At 42.5% G+C, this 22124-nt stretch overlaps 1 protein-coding gene across 2 annotated transcripts in view, besides 1 other annotated feature; it reads left to right on the forward strand.

Annotated features, from left to right (window-relative positions):
• Positions 1–29: part of a sequence feature (RNA overlapping with rRNA (AC0ZRL_020874) was converted to a misc_feature.) that runs on past the window's edge.
• A 2044-nt stretch (positions 30–2073) lies between these two features.
• Positions 2074–22124, forward strand: part of NKD1 (NKD inhibitor of WNT signaling pathway 1) — a 132227-nt gene continuing 112176 nt past the window's right edge. The window contains exons 1-3 of one of the 2 annotated variants that reach the window (XM_081870267.1): positions 2074–3011; positions 3167–3199; positions 3564–3724. In XM_081870267.1, the coding sequence (XP_081726393.1) occupies positions 2987–3011; positions 3167–3199; positions 3564–3724 (219 nt within the window). In that variant the 5' untranslated portion in view covers positions 2074–2986. The remainder of the gene's footprint in view (positions 3012–3166; positions 3200–3563; positions 3725–22124) is intronic. The other variant, XM_081870266.1, reaches the window with a different exon arrangement.

Below are 22124 nucleotides of genomic sequence, written 5' to 3' on the forward strand. Positions count from 1 at the left end.
AACCCTGGAGCTAATCCTTAAGTATATTGAGTCCCCATCAACAACTGTATGCCCAGGCCCAGGGAGAGAATAAATTTTGATTTATAAATGCCACATATGCGCTCATGGCCAAACTTGGAAAACATGGAGGCAAATTAAAATGAAGAATAAGCTACTTCTTGAGAATGCATAATAGTGGTCTTTCCTAGCTCACTGCTATTATTTTGTGTTTTCCAAGTTGATTTACTGAAGAATTATCTGAGCTGGTTTACTCTGAGGTGGTTTACATTGTTATGTACTGTAAAATAGGTTTAGTATTTTACCCCTCTGCCTGGCGTGCTCTGGTCCATGAGGTCACGAAGAGTCGGACACGACTAAATGACTAAACAACAACATTTTACCCCTCAGTGACCCATTTTTTGCCAGTCATATCAAATTTGATTATTTATGTGTGTACCATTTTGTAACAGAAAAATAAAACAAGTGGTTTTTCCTGTTGAAATACAGGAAGGTGCATTATAGGCTATAGGTCCAGCTAGCACAGTATTTTTGACACAATAGTTTGTGAGGAATGCTAAGCCAAACTATGGCTAAGTGTGAATGCATAGGCGTAGCCAAGGGGGACAGGGGGGCACCTACCCTCCGTAGATCAAGTAAAACAATAGAAATACTTAACTGTCCAATCACGTTGGTTCTGCCCCCCAACAAAGTCCTCCTCCCCCCCCAAAAAAATCCTGGCTACGCCCATGTGTGAAAGCACAGTAAAATATGCCTGCTTCACACCTACTCTGAAAGCTTAGCCTTATGTGTGAACCTGGGTTTGTGGTTTGTCCCGCCCCAGACAAACCACAAGATGCCCCCAAGGTTCCCATTGTCTGGGGAAGACAAACCACAAGCCCAGATTCACATGTAACATTGGCCAAAGCATGGCTCAGCTCCAGGTAGAACAGAAACAGAAGGATAAAGAATGAAGCAAATGCAGTTTTTACCATGCGTACCGACGTGCACACAGGCACATTCATACACAGAGCCATGGTTTAGCTGGGCGCTATTTATTTATTTAAAACATTTATAAACCACACTTTTGTATAAAACATAAAAAGGCTGTGTACAGGGGGAAAAACAATGGCATTACAAAGAAAATGTCAAACAAATCTGTAAGATGCGTGAATCAGGCCAGTAGAGTCTGACCTAGGAGATGCTCTAGCACTAAGCTAGGATCTTTGCAGCTGGGGATCTGTAGTTGAGTGCCTCCCACATACCTTGAGATAGAGGGCTTCCACAGCAGATATTTAAGTACTATGTATATGTGTGTGTGTGTGTGTGTGTGCCTATATACACACCTTTAATTTATGCTCTGTGTATGGTTTTGTACTCACTGTGCCTTTCTCTTTCAACAGGTTTTTTGTGTGTGATAGTTAATTATGCTTCTCAGATTTTAGAATAATTTTAAAATGTTGTGTTCTCAAGTTACAGCGATGGTTTTAAATTGCAGTCGTTTACACTGTGTTACACAGTGCAGTCCTAGTTCTGTGGGGCGTACACTCAAGCAAGTGTGGGATTGCCATATAATCCTGAATTTTATGTCCATTGCAGTGTAAGGTGCCGTTTATGAATGTAGAAAAATGTGATAAGCTACATACCCTACAACCAGGGTTTCCCACTTGAGTGCTTTGTTTTTGTCCATTGTTTTCTCCTTATATTAGATTGTGCTTCTTAACATGTACATTTAATAATAAACTTGCAAAATATCTTTTTTTTAAAAAAATGGTGGCACGCCTCCTCAAGACACTACCAGCAACGCTCATTTTTGTGTAAGCACTATTATGAAGAATAATGTAAAAACATAGACCAATGTATTATTATGTAACAGTTCCTCAAAATGAGTTATTTATTTAAATAGCTATAATTGTGCACGTGTTTCCGCATTTCCTCAGCTGCATTTGGGTGCATTTTGCGTTTTGCGTTTCTTGAAATATATTGTAAGCAGCATTTGGGGGGTTCAGGGAAGGTGGAATAATAGTAATAATAGCTTTAAAAATAAAATAAAACCCACCCTTCCTTGACAACCCCTCCTGCCCTGTGCGTGTCTACTCAGAAACCAAGCCTTACTCCCAAGTAAGCGGGAACAAAAGACTAAAGTCTGCAAGCCTACATCCACTTACTCGAGAGCAATGCCCTTTGAATCGAGTTGAACTTACTTCCGAGTAGGCACGCCCAGAACTGCTCCTTGAGTGGCCTCCCCAAAAAAGTTGCAGGGGGCTGATGGATCATGGGGAAGCGGGGTGGGGGACTTAGTCAAACGCACAAAAAACGCACAGAGAGAGAAAGAAAGTAGTGAGGAGGGAGAGAGAGAAAAAGAGAGAGACATCTCTGGCATGGGGCCTCCCTCTATGGCTCTGAGCTCTGCTGCCTGCGCCTGGCTGGAAATGAAACACACCAAAGGAGCCGCCGCCGCCGCCGCCGCTCCTTTTATTTTTTTGGAGACTCCAAAAGGATCCTTCTTCCCTTTCATGTGCCGCCCCGCTCCAATCGGAATCCAGAGGCTGCCTGCAAGTGGTCTAATCTCAATGAGGTGTCAATCATGTTCCCCGGTGGGTGAAGTAAGGTCTTTTGTAACCGCCTCTGTTACAAGCGAGACTTGAGTCGAGAGGGAGAGGAGAGGAGAGGAGAGGAGAGAGACGCAGCCAGGGCGCTGAGTTCAGAGCTGCTTTTGCTGCTGCTGCTGCTGCTGCAAGTGTGCATCTATCTATCTATAGATCTGCTCCTCTGTGCATTCCCCCCCCCCGCCCATATCTCTTTTCCATCGTTGCCGTCGTTGCTTTAATCAAGGAAAGGGGACGGTCGGAGCACATGGATTTCTAAAAAGAAGAAGGGAAAGGGACCCTCTTGGAATTGAGAGATTGTTGTTGTTGTTGAAGAGAGCCAACAAGCAGGCAGTGATGCCCCCAGCTCAGCCCTGAAGCCCACTCCCGATGCCCTCGGGTTTGCAGATCCATGCCGAGAGATGGGGAAACTTCACTCAAAACATGGTAAGTTCTTTTGCCCGGTTTACAGGGCGCGGGGAGGGAAAGGAGCCTAGGTCTTGGTTAGAATTCACTAGATATCTGTGTATATGCAAGACTCTGCTCTAACCATCTTCTCGTTTTTATTTTCTCTCTCTCCCCCCAACCCTGGATTTTCCTAGCTGCTGTTTGTAAACCTCGAGAAAGCCCAGAAGGTATGTTGTTTTTATAATTATTATTATTCCTATTCATAAGAACTTCCAACCTTTTTTGCTTTCTCTCTCCCCCCCCCCCAACTTTTTGCCCCTGTGAAAAAAAAGAAAGGAAAGGGAGAAAAAGTTTGTGCTTTGGTGATTTTGGGGTGGATGCTCAGAGAAGTTCTCTGCTCTCAGGAGAGGTTCTGTTCTCGGAGTCTTTTGCTCCCTGTTCCCCTTCCCCTTCTCTCTTGTTTTGTTGTGGTTGGGGCAGGTAGTTTGGGGGCAAGTAAAGAAGTATGTGGGGTGGTGATGGAGGGCTTGAATGGATCCCTTTCAGGGTGGCAACTGTGCCTGACTTGAGGCTTTCCTTTTCCTTCCCCAGGTGATAGTTTTGCTGTGAACGCCTCGCTGGCTCGGAAAGGGCTGGAGGACTGGATGGTGAAGCAGAAATACTCTGGTAGTGGAAGCAGCAGCGGAGGCAGCAGCCTAGGACTTCAGCAAGGCTGCCAGCACCGGGCTCTTTGCAGGCTGTCTGGTTCCAGGGTGAGTTCCCGATTCCTCCTTCCACCCAGCTTGCTCCCCTCCTTACCATCAAGGCAGAAACTAGCTTGAACCTCTTCCAGACTAGGCTCTCTTTGAGTTGGAGCTCTTTGGGATGAAAACTTATCTTTCCCCTCCGCCCCCACTCCACTTTCAGTTATTGCGCCTTTGGGAGTAGCCTTCTGAGTTGATTCGGTGCGCCCACCCTTTGAAGGAGTTGCAAGTTTGCAGGGCAGAAGCAGGCTCTGGAAAGGCGGCTGCCTTGCTTCCCTGTGTGGAAAAGAACATGGCTCTTCAGGAATGGGATGGGCAGAAGGACAATTTCTCTCTCTCTCTCCAGTGTCCATTGTAGAAGTCCTCAGAAACCAAAACAAATGAGGAGAGTCCTGGTGTGTGAGAGAGATAGGAATAGAGAGGTGGTTTCATTTGTTGTCTGGCATTTTGTCATTTTGCTTCCCAAAGCCAACTTTTTCAGTGCCCGCAACCCCGCTAGAGTTCTTAGCTGGATGGGATACTTTCTCATAAGGCTTTGCTGAGTGTCCCAATTTGTTCTTTTGATTGCTTAAACATCTGCAATCTATCTTTCCCTTTTTAAAAAAATGCTGTTTATATGCTTTGCACGCTGCTTTGCCTTGATAGTGCTCTTAGATATGAGGGGATTGTGTTGCTTCAGACTGCAGTCCTTTGCACACTTAAATGGGCAGGAACCCCATTGAACGCAGTCGGGCTTACTCATAAGTAAGCCTGCTTCCTTGCTCAGCCAGATTGGTACTTGCTGGTTGAAAATGTACTTTAAGAGTTTTTGTTTTGTTATTTAAAAAAGCTTTTCCTGAACATCTGGATTTTGCTTTTTCTTCTCTTTCAAAACAGACCTGGGGAAGAGCCTTTCATAGTTAGCAGGGGGAGGTCTTAGAAAGTTGTGTGTGTGCATGTTTGTGTGTTTATTGGTCTCTAAGGTAAACCTGTGGATTGAAGCTTCCCAGGTCTAATGGTGCTTTCCTCCCATTGGGTCAAAACTTAGTTCTGTCTTAAGATTGTACTCTGATAATAAAAAATAAGAGAAGGGTTTCATTTGTTTGTTTGTTTTATGTTGCTGGAATGATCAGGGCAACACTGTAAAAAGTCTTTAATAACAGATATTGGTCCTGGTCCCGAACAGATAATGACTCAGTGACAGTCTATATGATGATTTATTTCTTACACTTTAATGTCTGTCCTTATACTTTGTTTGGTTTGCACTCTGGAGCTGTTGCCATTTGCACACTGCTGAGTCATTAGAAAAGATAGCACTTTGTTTGCACCCTGCTGATTGGATGAGATTATTTTACCTTGTGTTTCTGGTTGAAGCAAGGTTCCTTTGTGGTGGGTGTGGGTGGGATGAGTGTTTAATTGAACCACCATTTGTGAAAGCAGCCTTGTAAACACGTCCAGATAAGTTTGTAGTCCACATTCATTTTAGTGAACCTGTATTCATCAGTTGTGGCTGGCATTAAAAAGAGCCATCTTTTGCAAACTTTATGTGCCATGATATCTGGAGGTGGTGTTTACTCGCCATAGGTAACCTGGTGAGAGGCTATTTTCAAAGTGTATGTGACCAAGTTTAATGTAATTGCTACTTTCTTCTGAGCAAAATATGCAGCCCCTGATCAGGACTCTTATTAGGTGAAAGGAAAGTTGCTGTCCAGTCTTTTAGTAGTGCGTGAGTATTATTGCTCGCATAAATTGGAGGTGGGGGAAACTGCTCTATATTGAATGTTCCTGCTCTGATAGCTTTAGGAGTTACTGTATATTTTGGAAAGCCGTCACTTAAAATTGAGCCAGCATGGGAGTCTGATTCTTAGCCAAATAACTCATTTTTAGGTTGTATGCATGTATTCCCCCTACCTCCAGCTATTTGAGTCATACTATTTATTTATTTATTTATTTATTTATTTATTTATATCCCACCCATCTGGCTGGGTTTCCTCAGCCACTCTGGGCGGCTTCCAAAAAAACATTAAAAATACAATAATTCAGGTATGTGTAATTAATATACTCTACTAACTCTACTAACCATCTTTATGGAAAGGAAATCCAAAGTATATTGGTTGGAGAGCAGTTGTATTTTAAACACCAGGGCAAACCATAGACTAATGGCATATGTGGATCCTGATGTTAATTTGAAATACTTAAATATTTATTTCAAAGTCAAATGTGCTTTCCAATCTCCATACATTTTTGCTAGCTCACAAGATGAATGTGCTCAGCTGTACTCTTCCAAAGCGTATGGGTTGGGTTCCTCTATTGCAAAGCAACAAAGAGTTGGGTGGCACTTTAAAGGCTAACATGTTTTTATTATGGACAAAGCTTTTGCAGCCTACAGTCTGCTCCCAGTGCAATACTGTTCATCTCAACTTGGAAGAAAGTCCCATTGAGTGCAGTGGAATCTGCTCTACCTAAGTGTGAATAGGGTTCATCACCAGACTAGCTCTTGTTCTGAATCCAACCCATTTTGTGGTTTAATGAAATAAGAAGGGAAGGGATATTATTTTCTAAACTCTCCTTTTGATGCCCTTGGGATCCGTGCATGTATTTGTGTTAGAGCACATGCTTAGTTTCAGAAAATCCCAGGTGTAAAAAGCCATTTCTGTGGTGGGATGTGGAATCCAGTGTCCATGCCCTCATAATTCACTACCTTAATTTCACCCATTTAACTGAGTAATTGTAATAAGTAACTAAGATCTATGTTTACTTCCTAATGCTCCAGCTGAATTGAGCAAGTTCCTGTATGCGTTTGCACTAAAGTTCCAAAGTGTCTCAAAGATCTTGGTTGTAGGTTTTGGTCTGCATTCAAAGTTTCTGGAAATGGAACTTTGTTCATTGCTTTTTTGGTAGACAGTTCAAGCAGATGGAATGAAAAAAGATGCCAAAAACATATTGCCTTTGGAGAAATATTATCCCCTTGAGTTTTATTTAATAGGGACAGGGAAGTGTTAAAGGGAGGGAAATGCTTAAGGGTGTCTAAGTAATTAGACACTTAGCTTCCCAGGAATTTCATAAGAATAACCTTCTATTGGAGTGGAAGATTTGACGCAAATGATGGAATTGAGAGGCTTGGTGGTTCTTTGGTGACATTTTAAAGCATCTGCATGCAGTTTTGCTCCAGATTAGAAGAAAGGGATGATTTATTAAATAGTAGAGAAAGCAAGAACGGCATCAGTTAAAGTTATGCAGAGCTTTGGCTCCAGAACAAGGATGCTTCTGCTGTTGGCAGTGGAGCAACTTGTCATCCAGAGGCACAGACACCACATTGTGTTGTAATTTTAATGTCTTTTGCTTTAAAACAACATGCAAAGAATAAGGCTGAGTTCATGTGGAAGGACTCCATAAATGGAGTAAGGATTGTACTTTCATCACCTGGTTTGGGGAAGGGAGGTTTGGCACCTGTTAAATGAGGGAACTCGCTCCCAAAGGAGGCAGTGATGGTCACTCACTTTGAATAATAGAAAATAAGCTTGCTTCATCCTCCATGTGACAGACCTTTAGATGTTTGAAGATGGCTATCATATCTCCTCTTTACCAGGCTAAACATACTGAATTCCCTCAACCATTCGTCATACAGCTTGGCTTCCAGACCCTTGATCGTCTTGGTCTCCCTCCTCTACACACGTTCCAGCCTGTCTTTACTCTCCTTAAAAAATTATGCTTGGATGGCTTCAAAAGAGCATTAGACAAATTCATGGAGGGCAAGGCTATCAATGCCTACTAGCCATGCTGGCTATGTTCCACCTCCACTGTCAGAGGCATTGCGTCTCTGAACAATCCTTGCTGGAAACAGCAGGAGAGAAGTGCTGTTGCTCTCACATCCAGCTTGTAGGCTTCCCATTGGGGTATCTGGTTGGCCACTGTGAGAACAGAATGCTCAACTAGGCAGTCCATTGGCCTGATCCAGCAGGCTCCTCTTACATTCTTTCAAAGTTCTGTTCTTCTCATGACAACATTGTAATTTCTTCTGTAGGTTGTTGTTTAGTCGTTTAGTCATGTCCAACTCTTCGTGACCCCATGGACCAGAGCACGCCAGGCACTCCTGTCTTCTACTGCCTCCCGCAGTTTGGTCAAACTCATGCTGGTAGCTTCGAGAACACTGTCCAACCATCTCGTCCTCTGTCGTCCCCTTCTTCTTGTGCCCTCAATCTTTCCCAACATCAGGGTCTTTTCCAGGGAGTCTTCTCTTCTCATGAGGTGGCCAAAGTATTGGAGCCTCAGCTTCAGGATCTGTCCTTCCAGTGAGCACTCAGGCCTGATTTCCTTAAGAATGGATATAGGTATAGAGGTTCAAATATTTCCTGGTTGAAATAAGTTTTGATCCTCCCCCCCCCCTTATAATTGTCTAAATAATAATAAATGATACTGAGTGACCACATTATTGTGTTTAGATATGGCTACCCAGGACTACATCCAGTCTCCCCCTGCTCCTCACCACCTGAGTTATCTTTTGACTGGAGATGCAAGAGTTGAGCTAGGGATCTTCTACACCAGGTGTGGGCAACCTGTGACCCTAAGGGGGAAAGAGGGAGAAGTAGGTAGTCCAACTGCTGTTGGATCAGGCCCTAACCACTTTTGACTCCAAATTTACCCAACACTGGCACGTGACTCCCAACAGATCAGCCCTAAAGGAGTGTCACCCTTGATGGAATAAATGTCATTGCCTCTGCATACCTGCAGAACACAGGATGCTGCCTTATACAGGATCAGGGCACCGGTGTATCTAGTTCAGTGTTGTCTTCCTTGAGTGGCAGCAACTCTCCAGGGTTTCAGATGGGACACTCTCAGCTCTACCTGGAGATGCCAGGGATTAAACTTGGGACATTCTGCATGCAAAGCCGGTGCTCTTCTAATGTACTTCACTAACATTGATGTCACACCTCCCCTAAGCTTGGTGTCCTTAACGTCTGGAGTGTGGCGTCTAATTCTGAACACCTTGCTCTGCACACCAGGTTCTAAGAAGGTTCTAAGAATGTTATTAACAAATTATGTTCTAAGAAAGTTATTAGACAAACTTAATTGTAGCAATCTTTGGCTCTGGAACACAACATACTGATAACCTCTTTTGCGTGTGAGGAGTGTATTTGCTGTGTTTGGTAAAATTTTTAGTAAATTGGAGAGCTTATGTTTTGGTACCTATATACGGTGGTACCCATGACCAACCATTTGTGTCTGTCAGTTACTCCCCCCCCCCCATTCTGATTTCCTTTGTGTAATCATTTTCTAGGGCTGAAGTTCACAGAGACTTTTAGAACAATATTTGTCTGCTATTTTTACAAACGAGTCTGCATCTAAAGCAAACTGAGGAGAAGTTCCTGCCATTGTGCATGGATTATCTTTTCTTCAGCTGTTTATTTTTACTTCTACTTCTTCTTCTTTTGCAAAGCTACATTATTTGTAAATGCTTTCTTCCCCCTACCCTGAGTGTTGGGCTCAGTGCCAGGGAGAACTTTTAAATAATACATTTGCTTAATTCAATTTTCTTTTTTCTTCTAAGCCATAACAAATGTTCCTAGGTTTCTTTCTTGTGTGTTGCTGTCCTATTGGTGTCTTTTGGGGAAGTGCGTTCCCCCTCCCCCATTTTAATTTGGCTGCTGTATGGAAAATGGTGTGTGTCTTATCTTTGGGTGGCCTTTGCAGTCCTCAGCCATATACAGTCCTCCGCTGTAATGGTTCTAGGGGTTGTTCGTGCGTAAACCGGTGCAACACCTGGCTGGGTTGCCTGAGTGAACCTTTTCTGTCCGGACAGCCACTCGCCCGTGGCTGTCTCAATCACTGGCAGAATCCGTCAGTGGGCGTTTCTTGAACTTCTTCCAGCAAAGATGCTCTTTGACGCCTAGTCTCCTCCTACTCTCCCTGCGCGGAAGCCTTCTGCGCAGGGAGGGTGTGGGCAGCGGAGGACCCTTACTCTCCCCGCTGGTCCCTGGCAAGGAGTCATGGGACCGCCTCGCCGATTCCCCCATCTGCCCCCCTTCTCCATTGGTGCTATGCTGATTCTCTTCCCCAGAAGATGGGCTGCCTCTCCCCATCCCGGGACGCTCTCTGGGACCCCTCCGGCCCTGATGGTAGTTCCCTGACATCCGCCATATACAATCCTCTGCCGTATACAGTACTTAAGTCCTCGTGCACATATAGGGCAGGTTCAAGCGTAACGTAAATCATTGTTTAATTTGATTTTCTGAACCTTCCTCGGTATTTTAGTCACAGTTTATGAACTGTGAACAAAACCATGGTTTATTGTTGGTTTTATAAGCCTATGTTTGTATTAACCATGGCTTAGCATTACATGTGGCCTAGGCCATTGTGGAAGCCAATAACAGATTGCAAACATTTCCTCTACCATTCCACCGTAGGCATGTATCTTGTGTCAGATGCTGCCTTGGGAAGTGGGGTATGTGGGGGGGGGGGGAGTGGAATAGTGTGTTCTTCAGTTCCTCTAATGCTGCAGAAACTTTCTGTAGGAATTGCAGAGTTTTGCTGGAACAGTGTCATGGCTTTTGCAACACTGCTTTCCCTTAACATTCCACCCCAATTTGCATTCCCACATTTGGGGAACAGGTCCAAGCAGAGCAAAGTTGGAAATGCTTCCTGTTTAGGAGTGGTTTTCAGACTTTTTTTTTTAACCTTCAGGGAAGCCTTTCCACCTAGATTCCCCAGAAAGAAACTGTAGCACAGTGCCCAAAGCACATGGCTCGGCAGGCAATCCAGTCACCGGCATCTCTAGTTTTTGTGAAAAAAGTTTAGATAGAAGTTGATGTGAAATACCTCTGCCTGCAACTCTGATAGAGATGTTGCCTGTTGGAAAACCATTGGCTAGGTTGGAGATGGTTGGTTGGACTTTGTGGTCCCAAAGCATCAGGAGGGGGACCACAGTAGTTACCCTTGTTCATGCTGGGCTATTGTGAGACTTGCGTGGCATGTTCTCCAGGTGGTTCCAAGGGAAGGGCCGTAGCTCAGTGCTAGAGCAATCTGCTTTGCATACAGAAAGTCTCAGGTTTGGTCCCCAGCATCTCCAGATAAAGCTTGGAGAGACCCCACCAGAAACCCTGAAGGACTGCTGCTCATTAGTGTAGACCGTAGATGGACCAATGGACCAACTTGATCTCAGGCAGCTTCCTATGCTCCTGTGCACTCATGTCCTTTTTCAGTTTGCCAAGTATATCATAGGAAAACATCCTCATCCTGGCTACAAAGGGTTATAGCTCTGTTGCTTCCAATACAGAGTCTAGGTTCCATCCCTGGCATCTCCAGATGGGGCTGGGAAAAGACCCCTGCCTGAAACCCTGGAGAAATCGAGCCCCTGCTGGTCAATGGGAAGGTGCTGGAGGAGATGGACCCAGTAGTCAAACTGCTGAAGAGATCAGCATAGAAAGCTGCTGTGCACAGATGCCTTTAAAATGTTAAGAGATGCTGAATATGTATCTTTGCTTTGCAAATAACATGGTTGCTTTGTCATTAACTAATCCTGTAGATATAATCTTGCTGAAGTTAAGAGATGCCTTGATGGATCAGGCCAAGGCCCACCTAGGTCAGCATCTTTTTGGCAAGAATTGTATCCACTAATGAACACTAAGTGGTCCAAGAGAAATCAGTAGTCCACTATTTCTCTTTTGTTTTATCAAAGAGACAGAAGGTAGACCAGGATCTACTGGTATATCTCGGGTGATTTGCAGGAGATTGGCAAAAAAAATCTGGCTTCTGATTATTTAATAATAGCAGCATGCCCCTCCACCCCCAAAACCTTTGGCAAACCCTGAGCATCCTACAAGTTTATCTGCTGCAAGTGGGCCATTCTGGGTTACCAGCATCACCTCATGCTTCATCTGATAAGATCCCCACCCACCAAGAGTCATGATTGAGTCATGTTTCCCAGTTGGCCAAGTTTCTCTCTAAGCACTTGCTCCACTCTTACATTTTGTACATGTGAATGGGATCCCCACCCCAACAAGCAGAAGATAGAAGCACCAGCTAAAGTGTCCAAAGGACAACGGTTCATCAGCATGCATCCTTTATAAAATCGTAGGCAAAGCACATTGCTGCTGGCCCCAACTTCACTATATACATTCTCCTATTCCACACACAGAGCTATAATTCTCAGAGTGCTTTAACCATCACTCCTCCTTCCCAGGGGGCTCTGGGGAGAGGACTTCATTTCACCTGTGGGCCAGAGGTCCCTGACTCCTGACCTATTTGGTTTAGGATCCAGGTCTTCTCAGAAACTGCTGCTCCCATAAGTTCCTGTCTGAGGTCTGCCTTGGAGGCCAGTGCTGTCTGTTCTGTCCAGACATTGAAACCCGGCAAGCAAGGTGTAGAATGTTTTCATTGGTGGGGCTGCAAATGTGGAACTCCTTTCCAGTGGAGTTCCACCTCATTACCTGTCTTTCTGTTTTGACTGTTGGCACTTTTTTGTTTTTTAAATCAAAGCTAGTTTTAACTTGGCTGTTTTTATGGAAGCTTACCACACCCTGACTTTTTGTTTTTGTTTTTAATGGATGTGTATTATTTTAATAGCAAAGTGGAATACAAGTAATTAAACTAACTAGTCCTGTAGACCCAGGAGAGCAGAGAGTGTGCTCTAGGATATGTCTCCAGAATCCTTTGCAACATGCAGTCGTTTAGTGGTGAATGCCAGTGGTTGCCTTGGCTGTTTAGTTAATGTGGAAAGGAGTCCCTGAAGTCAGAAACTTTGAAAACCACTGGGATAAAGCAAGGTAGTCACTCCTCAGTAAATAAAAGAGCCTTGGTGTATTTCACAGTATAGTGAGGCACATTTCTGCTTGCTGCAAGTGTTGTGCACTTAAAATAATGTACTGCACAGTCCTGTATCTGTATTTAGCACTGAGCCAAAAATGCTGTCCTTCTTTTATGCCCCCCTCTCCTCACAAGCCACCAAATTGGGACAGTATTTTTGGCTTTCAGGGGGCAGGGTGGGAGAGATCGGGGTGAGAGTGCTTAACTATAATAATTGTTGGTTGCAGCATCAGTGTTTCTTTTTGGGGGGTGCGATCTTTGAAGCGGTGATGTAGCTGCAATTGGCAGCCTCTTGATACCCATCTGCAGGGTCCCTGTTTGAAAGATGCAATGTCAAGATAATCTAGAAGGATAGTTGGGAAAGTTTTGCAACCCTGTTCAGTAGGGGCTGCCATCTCTCTCCCCTCCTCACCCTATGCAACTATGCATTTTAAAACAACATGGTGGAGCAATTAGTTAAAGAAAGAAGACAACAAAGCTGCTGCCATTGCTCAACATGGTAATCCCACCCAGGGTGGAAAACAACCCTCTCTTTTTTTTCAAAATAAAAAACTGTCTCGAGAACTTTGGCTCCACTCTAGTCTGTATGTTCTAAATAAAATAAAGTAGACATGGAGAAATACCGGTGGAACAGGCCATTGTGTCAGGTTTTTCTTTGCTATTTATACAGAGTGAATCATGTCTCCTTGTTACATATACACCCAAGTGTGGTTGCAAATTTCCCCAAACTTTTGCATGATCAAAGGACAGGGAGACTAACAGCCTAATGAAATTTGGCTGCCGTAAAGAGATAATTTAATTAGAGAAAGCGCACAGGCTATGTTGATATCTCTGGTTTGGGAAGGATGTCGTGTGGATGCTCACCATCAAAGAGTCTCCGAAAGTATTAGGAGTGCCGTGGTGATGAGATTAGTGAATTGGCCAATAATCTAGCAGAAAGCTTGATTCCAAGGTAATTATCCTAGAGTGATACCATTTGGTACAATTAAAAGCCACTGTGCCATTGCCATATGGAAAATGTTAGGCATCCTTGCACTATTTCAAAAGCTTTGTGCTGGAGGTTAAATTGACATATGAGGGGAAGCATAAATTCAGATGTTGCAAAGTTTACTAAACTTTAGTTCGGGGAGCCATCTGGCAAGGCTGGTTGGGTTGAGATGAGATGATCTGTGTTTATCTGTGTGCATTTTCCAGATAGTTCAGACTTGACATGGCACATGGCTAATTTGGATGTTGGCAAAGAAGCCAAAATGATGCTTGAACTTCCTTGAGGGTTAGAGAGCAGGAGAGAGCAGGAGAGAGAGCGCTTGTAAGAACATGTTGTAAACAAGATGTGAACAATGGTAATAATTCTGGGGGTGTTAAGAGCTAAGGTCTTTGGCAATTCTGTTTCTGGGCTGTAGGCAGCCAAGGATTTTGGGAACTGATATGAGAGTTCTAGCAGGATTGGAAACAGAGTTGGTGGAAGCGCTGGAGTAGATCTCTAGAGGGTTACTTATAGTTTCCTTATAGTTTCCTCCTCCAAACCTTGCCTGTGCATTAATGCTTCCAGGTCAGGTAATACCATAGGTAGGAAGGAAGGGGATGTCCCTCCATTGCAGGAGGATGGACTAGATGACCCCTGGAGCCTCTTCCAACCCCACGATTCTATGATTCTTGATAGAGTTGCCTGGAGCAAGACTAGAGAATCTTATCAGCAAGGCCAGAATTCTCCTGAAAATTCAGAAAAGTTCCAGGTGTGACCAGGAGTTACAGCCAAGCCAGATCAGAGGAGGATTCAGGAACAATGGGTTCTCCCCAATAGGATTTCAGGTAGCTCACCACGAGGAGCATCAGCACAGAGACCCAAATGCTACAGGCTGAAGTTCTAGCAGGGTAGGGTCTCCCAGAGCTACAATTTTCAGAGTTCCCTATGAAGAGGGGTTGACCATTTAACCACTCCGAGTAACATAGCTCCATGAGGGGAATAGGGGCCTCCTAATGAAATTTAAGAAAACCCATAAGTTCCCATAACTATTTTTTTTGGGGGGGGGGAGCCATAATTACTGAAAGTGGATTGAGACTTCCGGGTTGGTGCCTCCGGCAATGGCGGAATTCCTCTGATCGGGAGGAATTAGCCCCATGGAAATCAGGGTCTGGCCGCCACAGCGAAGGCGGAGACCCATTAAAAATCACAGGTGGGAGAAGCCTGTGAACGTGGGATTCGGCTGGCACCTTTTGCGCCTCCCCTACTCACGGGGAGACCCGGTTTTGGGGATCCGGAGCGATGTGGGGTGAGTGGCGCAGTGCTTTGAATGGACTGCTTCTTTCACGGAGTGAAGCTGCATTGCTGTTGTCGGAGAGCGCTGACTTTTTCCTGTGGACAATTTGATCTTAAACAACTACCCGTGAGTAGAACGGAAAATTGGATTTTTAAACGTCTTAATTTGGCACCGAAACGGGGAGGTTTCAAACAGGAAGTCCGCCTTCCCCTTTTGTAAATAGATTGAAGCAAAGACCTTGTAAGCTAAAGTCTTGGAAAGTCCTCTGTAAAGGATTAAACTTCCATCGGCTAAAATCATTAAACCCCCCCTTGGAATCAGGAGAAGAGGGAGGAAATTTTCGATCGCGTAAGCCTGCAGGAGAGAGTGAAGAAAGTTAAATTACCACCGCTCTGAACCTGGAAACGGGCTGCTAGTAAGACTGACGTTTTGGGAAAGTTCATTGACTGTGAATAAAATGTTTGTTGACAGCTAGTTAAATAAGAGAAATACATTGCTTCCATTGTCTCCTTCTGCGTTTAAAAAGGAGTAAAAGTAACTGAAAATTGAAATAATTTTATTGCTTGAACTGTGCTTAAAAGGACTGATACAAATAGAAATTGTTTCCCTCTAGAGGGAGCCTTTGAAACTGTTACAAGAGTTGAGCTGGGGGATTCTCCAGCTGCAAGATAAAAAACGTGAGAACCAGGGATTGACCTTGGATCGGTTAAGAATGTCGACAGAAGAAGCCTTAGTGATTGCACTATGTAAGATAAGTGATTCATTGGAACAGCTCCACAAGAAGACGGATGTGATGACTATTGAAATTGGTAACTTGGGACAAAAAGTGACTAATTTGGGACAAAAAGTGAACATCTATACAGAAATTATTCAGGAATCGATACAGGAACCTACTTTGACATGGCAAACTGTGGAGAAGGCGAGGGAGAAAGTTGTTGTTGTTGAACCTAAAGTAATACAAGTGGAGAGGGAGAGAGCCCCAGCCTTGCAGAGGCAATTTGATGAGTATAAGTTGTTGCCTTCTACGATTGAATTTAGAGAAAGTCAGATTTTGAGGATTGGAGCCTTGCTTGGACTGGAGAAGGAAAGTTGGACAGATCACCTCATGCAGGGACTTACTGACCTTTGGGACCTGGACCTGGGTCAGGAGGAGATTGGAGTTGTGGGGACCTTCAGATTTGGAGGGATTTTGAAACACGTCCTGAAATATCTTTTGGATTTTAGTTTTAACTACGGAGATTTGGCTGACCTGTCGAGAAGGAATAAAAACATTGCTAGGTCGGAGCTTCCCCGAGATCTACTCTTCAGTATCAAAAGGAAGGAAATTAAGAACAAGATCAGCAGAAGACAAAGTAAAGTGCATGTATAAATATGAAGAAGACCTGCAGAAGGGACTTGGAAAAGAGTTAAGAGCCTCGGACAGAAGGTCACCAGGTTGATGGACTACATGGAATTGACAGAAATGACTGGCAGAATCCGAGACCAGGGAAAAGAGACGGTGGAAGAAGATTGGAAAATGTTTAAAGTCTATTTATAGAAATACTGTAAAATTAATGAGTGTCAGAAAAATGTTGGAATGAAATTATATGGCTTTAGTAGAAATGTTATAAGGAGTTAAGCATAAATAAGTATTATAGTATTAATGGAAAATAAGGTTAAAATAAGTTAAGATAATTATATGACAGAAAATAGAGAAAGATGGAAAGGAATTGCTGAAACAATTAATAGAAGTGGAACACAAAAAGGGAGGTGAGAGGAGGTCGATGAAACAAGGGAATGAAAGATAAGGTATTGAAATGGTATGATGTATGTTTTTAAATTGTTTTTGCTTTGTTTTGTTTAGTCCAATGTGTTAATGTTGCATTGTGTATTGTTTATATATGGTACTGTATTGTTTTTTCTTTCTTTTTCTTTTTCTTTCTTTTTCTTTTTCTTTTTTTTCCTTTTTCTTTTTTGTAAGGTTTAAAAGTAATAAATATTATTTTTTTTTAAAAAAAGAAAGTGGATTGTTACTACTTGAAATGTATAGTGCAGAAGAAGCCACATACAATTGTTTGTTTGTTTGTTTATAAGATTTCCTGCCTGCCATTCCCTGTAAGGTCCCAAAGCAGTTTGCAATAATAGACTCATATAGTTACAAAAACAAGTTAAATAGTTGCAATTATAAAAACAAGTAAAACCGTGCAACCGCAACAGGACAATCTAGATCAGGGCTTTCCAGGCTATGGTCAAAGGGCCACCAGTAGTCCGTAGGCTTCATTCAGTGTGCCTTTGGATTTGTGGTTGAAGATAGGAGATGGCATATCCATCACGTTACATACTGATTTTTTAATAGTATTTTTATTTCTAGTTTTACTTCTTACATTGTATGTGGTTGCATTACAGTTTAAATTTGATTGACATCCTATGCCCTTTTAAAACGTGTTTTTTTGGGGGGGTGAGTATTGGCTTGTTGTTTAATTTTTATTATTCATTTTGTGGTTTTATGTTCTGATTTTATTCTGTGAACCTCCCTGGGTATAGAGCGGTATATAAATTCAATATTAAAAAAAATATTCTATGGAATTTCAAATTACAATACAATAAAATGCAATTGAAATGGAAAAAAAATGGTCCAGAGCACCTTATAGACCAACTAAGTTTGTTCTGGTGTAAGCTTTTGTGTTCATGCACACTTCTTCAGATATTTTACTTTTATTTCCACTGCGTCAGACCATCATGGCTACCTACCTGAAATAAAATGCAATGTATAAGAAATGAAGGAAGCATTAAAAATACAATTGAAAATCGCGTAGCACATTAAAGTTGCTACAAATCATTAAGTGGTCCACCAAGACTCACATTTGAGGAGAAAAATATAAATGTTACATTGGTTTTCATTAGGGTAGCCATCTGTCCTATTCTAGAGAACAATACTCTCTCTTCCATGGAGTTTTGTATTTGTAGGGCTGTCTGGTTCAAGTCTGATTTTTAAAGGTAACTAATCCTAAAAAGAGAGAGCAGGGCTCAACGTTGTCCATCAGCAGTTAGCACCTGGATGCAGACAGAACAGACTTGCAGGCCACCTGACTGCAGTCTTCCTCATTTTATCTGTTGCAATAAAGTATTTCTGAATTTGGATCTGCATTTGTACATATAAATAAGCCTATGCAAATCTGTTTCATTATTTTTATTTTTTGGATGATGCATAAGTGGCCACCCTAATTAAGATGAAAGGTAGCAATAAATGCCTTCATTTCCTCAAATGGCTTAAAGCCTCATCTAGAAACCTTGCCTCGCCAGGAAATAAATGCTGAGGATGAGAAAAAATGTGTTGCATGCTCTTGCGGACATATGGAAATGTCCTTTGCACCAAGAGTTCATTAAAGGAAGGTTTTCTTTATAAGCTTTTGTGCGATTCTGTAATAAGACCCAGGAGGGGCAAAATAAGTGGTATTTTTATAGCCTTGCTCTGTCCATTCCAGAATATGTTAGGATGACTTTTTATGGTTCTCTTTGAACTGGCTTCGCAACAGAGGGGGGAGTTAGAAGAAGCCGCTAGAGTATTGAAACTTTGTAAGGGCTGATGCTTTCTTCAGAAGAAGAAAAATATCATTCAGTGATGATCTTTTAAAACAAAACAGAACGTTTGCTCGGCACACCTCCCGCCAGTCCAGCTGTTGGCCTTTAAAGAAATTCTTGAAAGGCCATGGGTTAGGGTTCCTGCATGCTAACTTCAAAACCTGGTTGAAAAGTAAACTGCAGATGTTGAAGCGTTTTGAAGAGGGGTTTGGTGGTGGTGTTTTTTTGGTCTGTGGCTATGTACACATTACCATTTGCTTCGCATCTAGTGTGCTCCCACTGTTGGATATTCAAAGTTGTGTGTGTACACCATTGGGCACAATCCTTCTCTATCCTGTGGCCCCATTCACACCATACATTTTAAGCACTATGATGTCATTCATGGCTTCCCCACAGAATCCTGTGAGCTCTGGCTTGTTAAGGGTGCTGAGAGTTGTTAGGATACCCCCATTTCCCACAGAGTTCCCTGCAAATTGTAGCACTGTGAGGGAAATAGCGTTCTCCTCATAACTCTCAGCACCCTTAACAAGCCAGAGCTCCCAGAATTCTTTGAGGGAAGCTAGGACTGTATGAAGTGATATCACAAACCACATTCGCACCACAGTGTTAGAAACTGGGATAGAAAAGCTAAGAGCCAAATGGCTTCTGGGACCTGGATTGTGGGTGCCAAAACAGAATGCCTAGTCGCCACTGGTCGGCAACACTTTTTATTTATTATTTTGATAAGCATGAACTAATATGCAGTTCACATAAGTGACACATTGCTAATATCAGATTTTTAGCAGAAATTGTTAATACATGTTTAATTTTGTGTTTCCCATAAAAATATTGGTACCATACTTCAGTTTTCAAAACACTCTACTCTTTATTGTTAAACTCCTTAACATATTGCCTATCCTTAATGTATACTTCAAGGCTTCAAAGCACATTTCAGTAATCCTGGAGTGACAGCCAGGTGCAAAAAATGGCACCCAGTTTTTTGAGGTGCTCGCAAAAGGAGAATCTTTAGGGGCAAAATGCGCATGGTGCCCTGTTAATTTCAAATCCTGTCACACCATACATTTTACATGCTTGTATATATTTTTTACTCTATTACTTATTCCTGATATAAATTTTGAAGTTGTAACTAGTGGGAAGCAACGTATGAATTTAGTAAACTTAAACCTAATTGTTGTCGATATTATATGCTTGTTTCATGACTTAGTCCAGCGGTGCTCAAACTGTGACCTCCAGTGGTCCATGAGCTTCATTCAGGTGGTTTGTGGCATCCCTTTAAAAATGCAAGTAAAGCCACACAGGATCTAGCTACAACAGGCAGAAAAATCATGATGTGGTCCATCAAGACCCTCAATAATTTTCAAGAGAAAATCAGAATCACTGATTCAAATCCTTTTTCTCCATCACCATATCCTGTGTGAAATAATACCTTGAGCCAATCACACATATGAAGAAGTACATACTTCCCCTTCTGGCCGTCCTGTTCCCCCTTCCTGAGTTGAGTGCTGTGAGGTAAGGCGAGAAATGTCTCCCTCTGCTCATTTCATGACATTAATTCATAATTTTGCCATTCATAAATAAATTGTAAAGCAATACTAGAAATCAGGGCCATCCAATGAAGCTATATATGTTGGAAGATTCAGGGCAGGCAGAAGAAAGTGCTTCTTTACCCAGTGCATTGCTTAACGTGCTACCAGATTATGTTGCAATAGACGCGAACTTTGACAGCTTTAAAGGTGATTTAGACAAATTCATGGAGAATAAGGCTATCGTGGTTACTAGCTATTGTGGCTTAGTACCACTTAGTACCATTCTTCACGTAGCCCATTGCCCTGATGGGTTTACAAATTTTCCTTGGTCATCAGAGCAATTGTCTGATGAATGGGAAGGGGGCACCACCCCTGTCTCAGCTAGTTAGCATGAATCAGCTGATGCGGGCAGTGTGTGGAGGCACACTCACTGCTGGCATGAATGCTCCCCCCTCCCTGGATTGGCTGTGGGTGAGTTTAGCCACCCCAATATAGGTGCTGAAAATGAAAAATCAGTGACAAATGGATGCAAGCAACCTTGTGGAGCTCCATGGATCTGTTTGCGGAGTCCCTGAAGAGCGTAACCATATTAGCTCTTAATTAAGCTATTAATGAAACTTCCTCTGTCGAGGCTGATGGTTTAGCTCAGCTCTAAAGCCCTCTCCCTTTTAAAGTCTAGAATCTTTTAATGTAAAGACCACTCTTGAATTTAATGGACACACATGACATGGTTCACCTGCTCTAATTTCTCCCTCGGCATGTAAAGTGCAGGAAGAAGCACGGTGAAATGGGCCCCCTTTCAAAACTGGGAGTAGTGATGCTGATGAACAAGGTCAACAGGGTTACAGGCGCAGTGTGCAATGCATACTGCATAGCAGGGGTCAGCAACCTTTTTCAGCTGTGGGCCGGACCACCATCCCTCAGACCATCTGGTAGGCAAGACTATATTTTGGAAGAAAAAAAATGAACAAATTCCTATGCCCCACAAAAAACCCAGAGATGCATTTTAAATAAAAGCACACATTCTACTCATGTAAAAACACCAGGCAGGCCCCACAAATAACCCAGAGATGAATTTTAAATAAAAGCACACATTCTACTCATGTAAAAACACGCTGATTCCCGCACCGTCCATGGGCCGGATTGAGAAGGCCCCCGGGCCTTAGGTTGCCTACCCCTGCTATATAGGCTTTGTTTTAAAGCAGAAATAAGCTCCTAACCCTCATGGTTGCAAGAAAAAATAAAAAGCAAATTTATCTGCTGATTCAAATGTCTTTTGTCTCATTTGTTTAATTTTCCATTCTATGTGTTGATTCATCAATTCCATATATTGTGTCTGATATAATTTAATTTCTCTCAGAATCTCTTGAGATTTTGGTTTTGAGATTTTAATAACGCTTTTGGGTGGCATGCATATTTGTGGTATGACAAGGTGAAAGTCCATAAAGCTTTTAAAAATCATGTTGTTAGGAAAGCATTATATAATGTTTGGGTCAAGTACAAAGATTTGCTGGAAAATAAAACTCCAAGGTGGCTGTCTCCATTGGAGGCAAAGGCAGTAAAAAAACTTAATATGGAATCCAAATGGCCGAAATATGGGGAGATTCTGGACCAAGAAGGGGACAAATGGAAATTGCAGAGTTATGAGAAACTGAAAAATAAAGTGCGAGATTGGCTTCATTACTATCAGATAATGGAGGTTTATAAGTTAGATAGGAAAATCGGTTTTCAGGTGGAAAAATCAAAACTGGAGACAGAACTGTTAGAACCCAATGCTAAAATATTATCAAGAATGTATAACTTGCTGTTGAAATGGAATACCCAGGACGAAACGGTTAAATCAGCTATGGTCAAGTGGGCTCAAGATATAGGTCATAACATTATGTTTGCTGACTGGGAACAGTTGTGGACCACCGGTATGAAGTTTACGGCATGTAATGCCTTAAGAGAGAATATTATGAAAATGATTTATAGGTGGTACATGACCCCAGTCAAGCTTGCAAAAATTTACCACTTGTCTGATAATAAATGTTGGAAATGTAAAGAAACTGAAGGTACATTCTTTCACCTTTGGTGGACATGCCCAAGGATTAAGGCTTTCTGGGAGATGATCTATAATGAAATGAAAAAGGTATTTAAGTTTACCTTTTTGAAGAAACCAGAGGCCTTTCTCCTGGGCATGGTCGGCCAATTGGTGCCAAAGAAGGACAGAACATTCTTTATGTACGCCACAACAGCAGCAAGAATACTCATCGCAAAGTATTGGAAGACAGAAGATCT

The sequence above is a fragment of the Podarcis erhardii genome (assembly GCF_964252035.2).
Source record: "Podarcis erhardii genome assembly, chromosome: 7".
Taxonomy (NCBI): domain Eukaryota; kingdom Metazoa; phylum Chordata; class Lepidosauria; order Squamata; family Lacertidae; genus Podarcis; species Podarcis erhardii.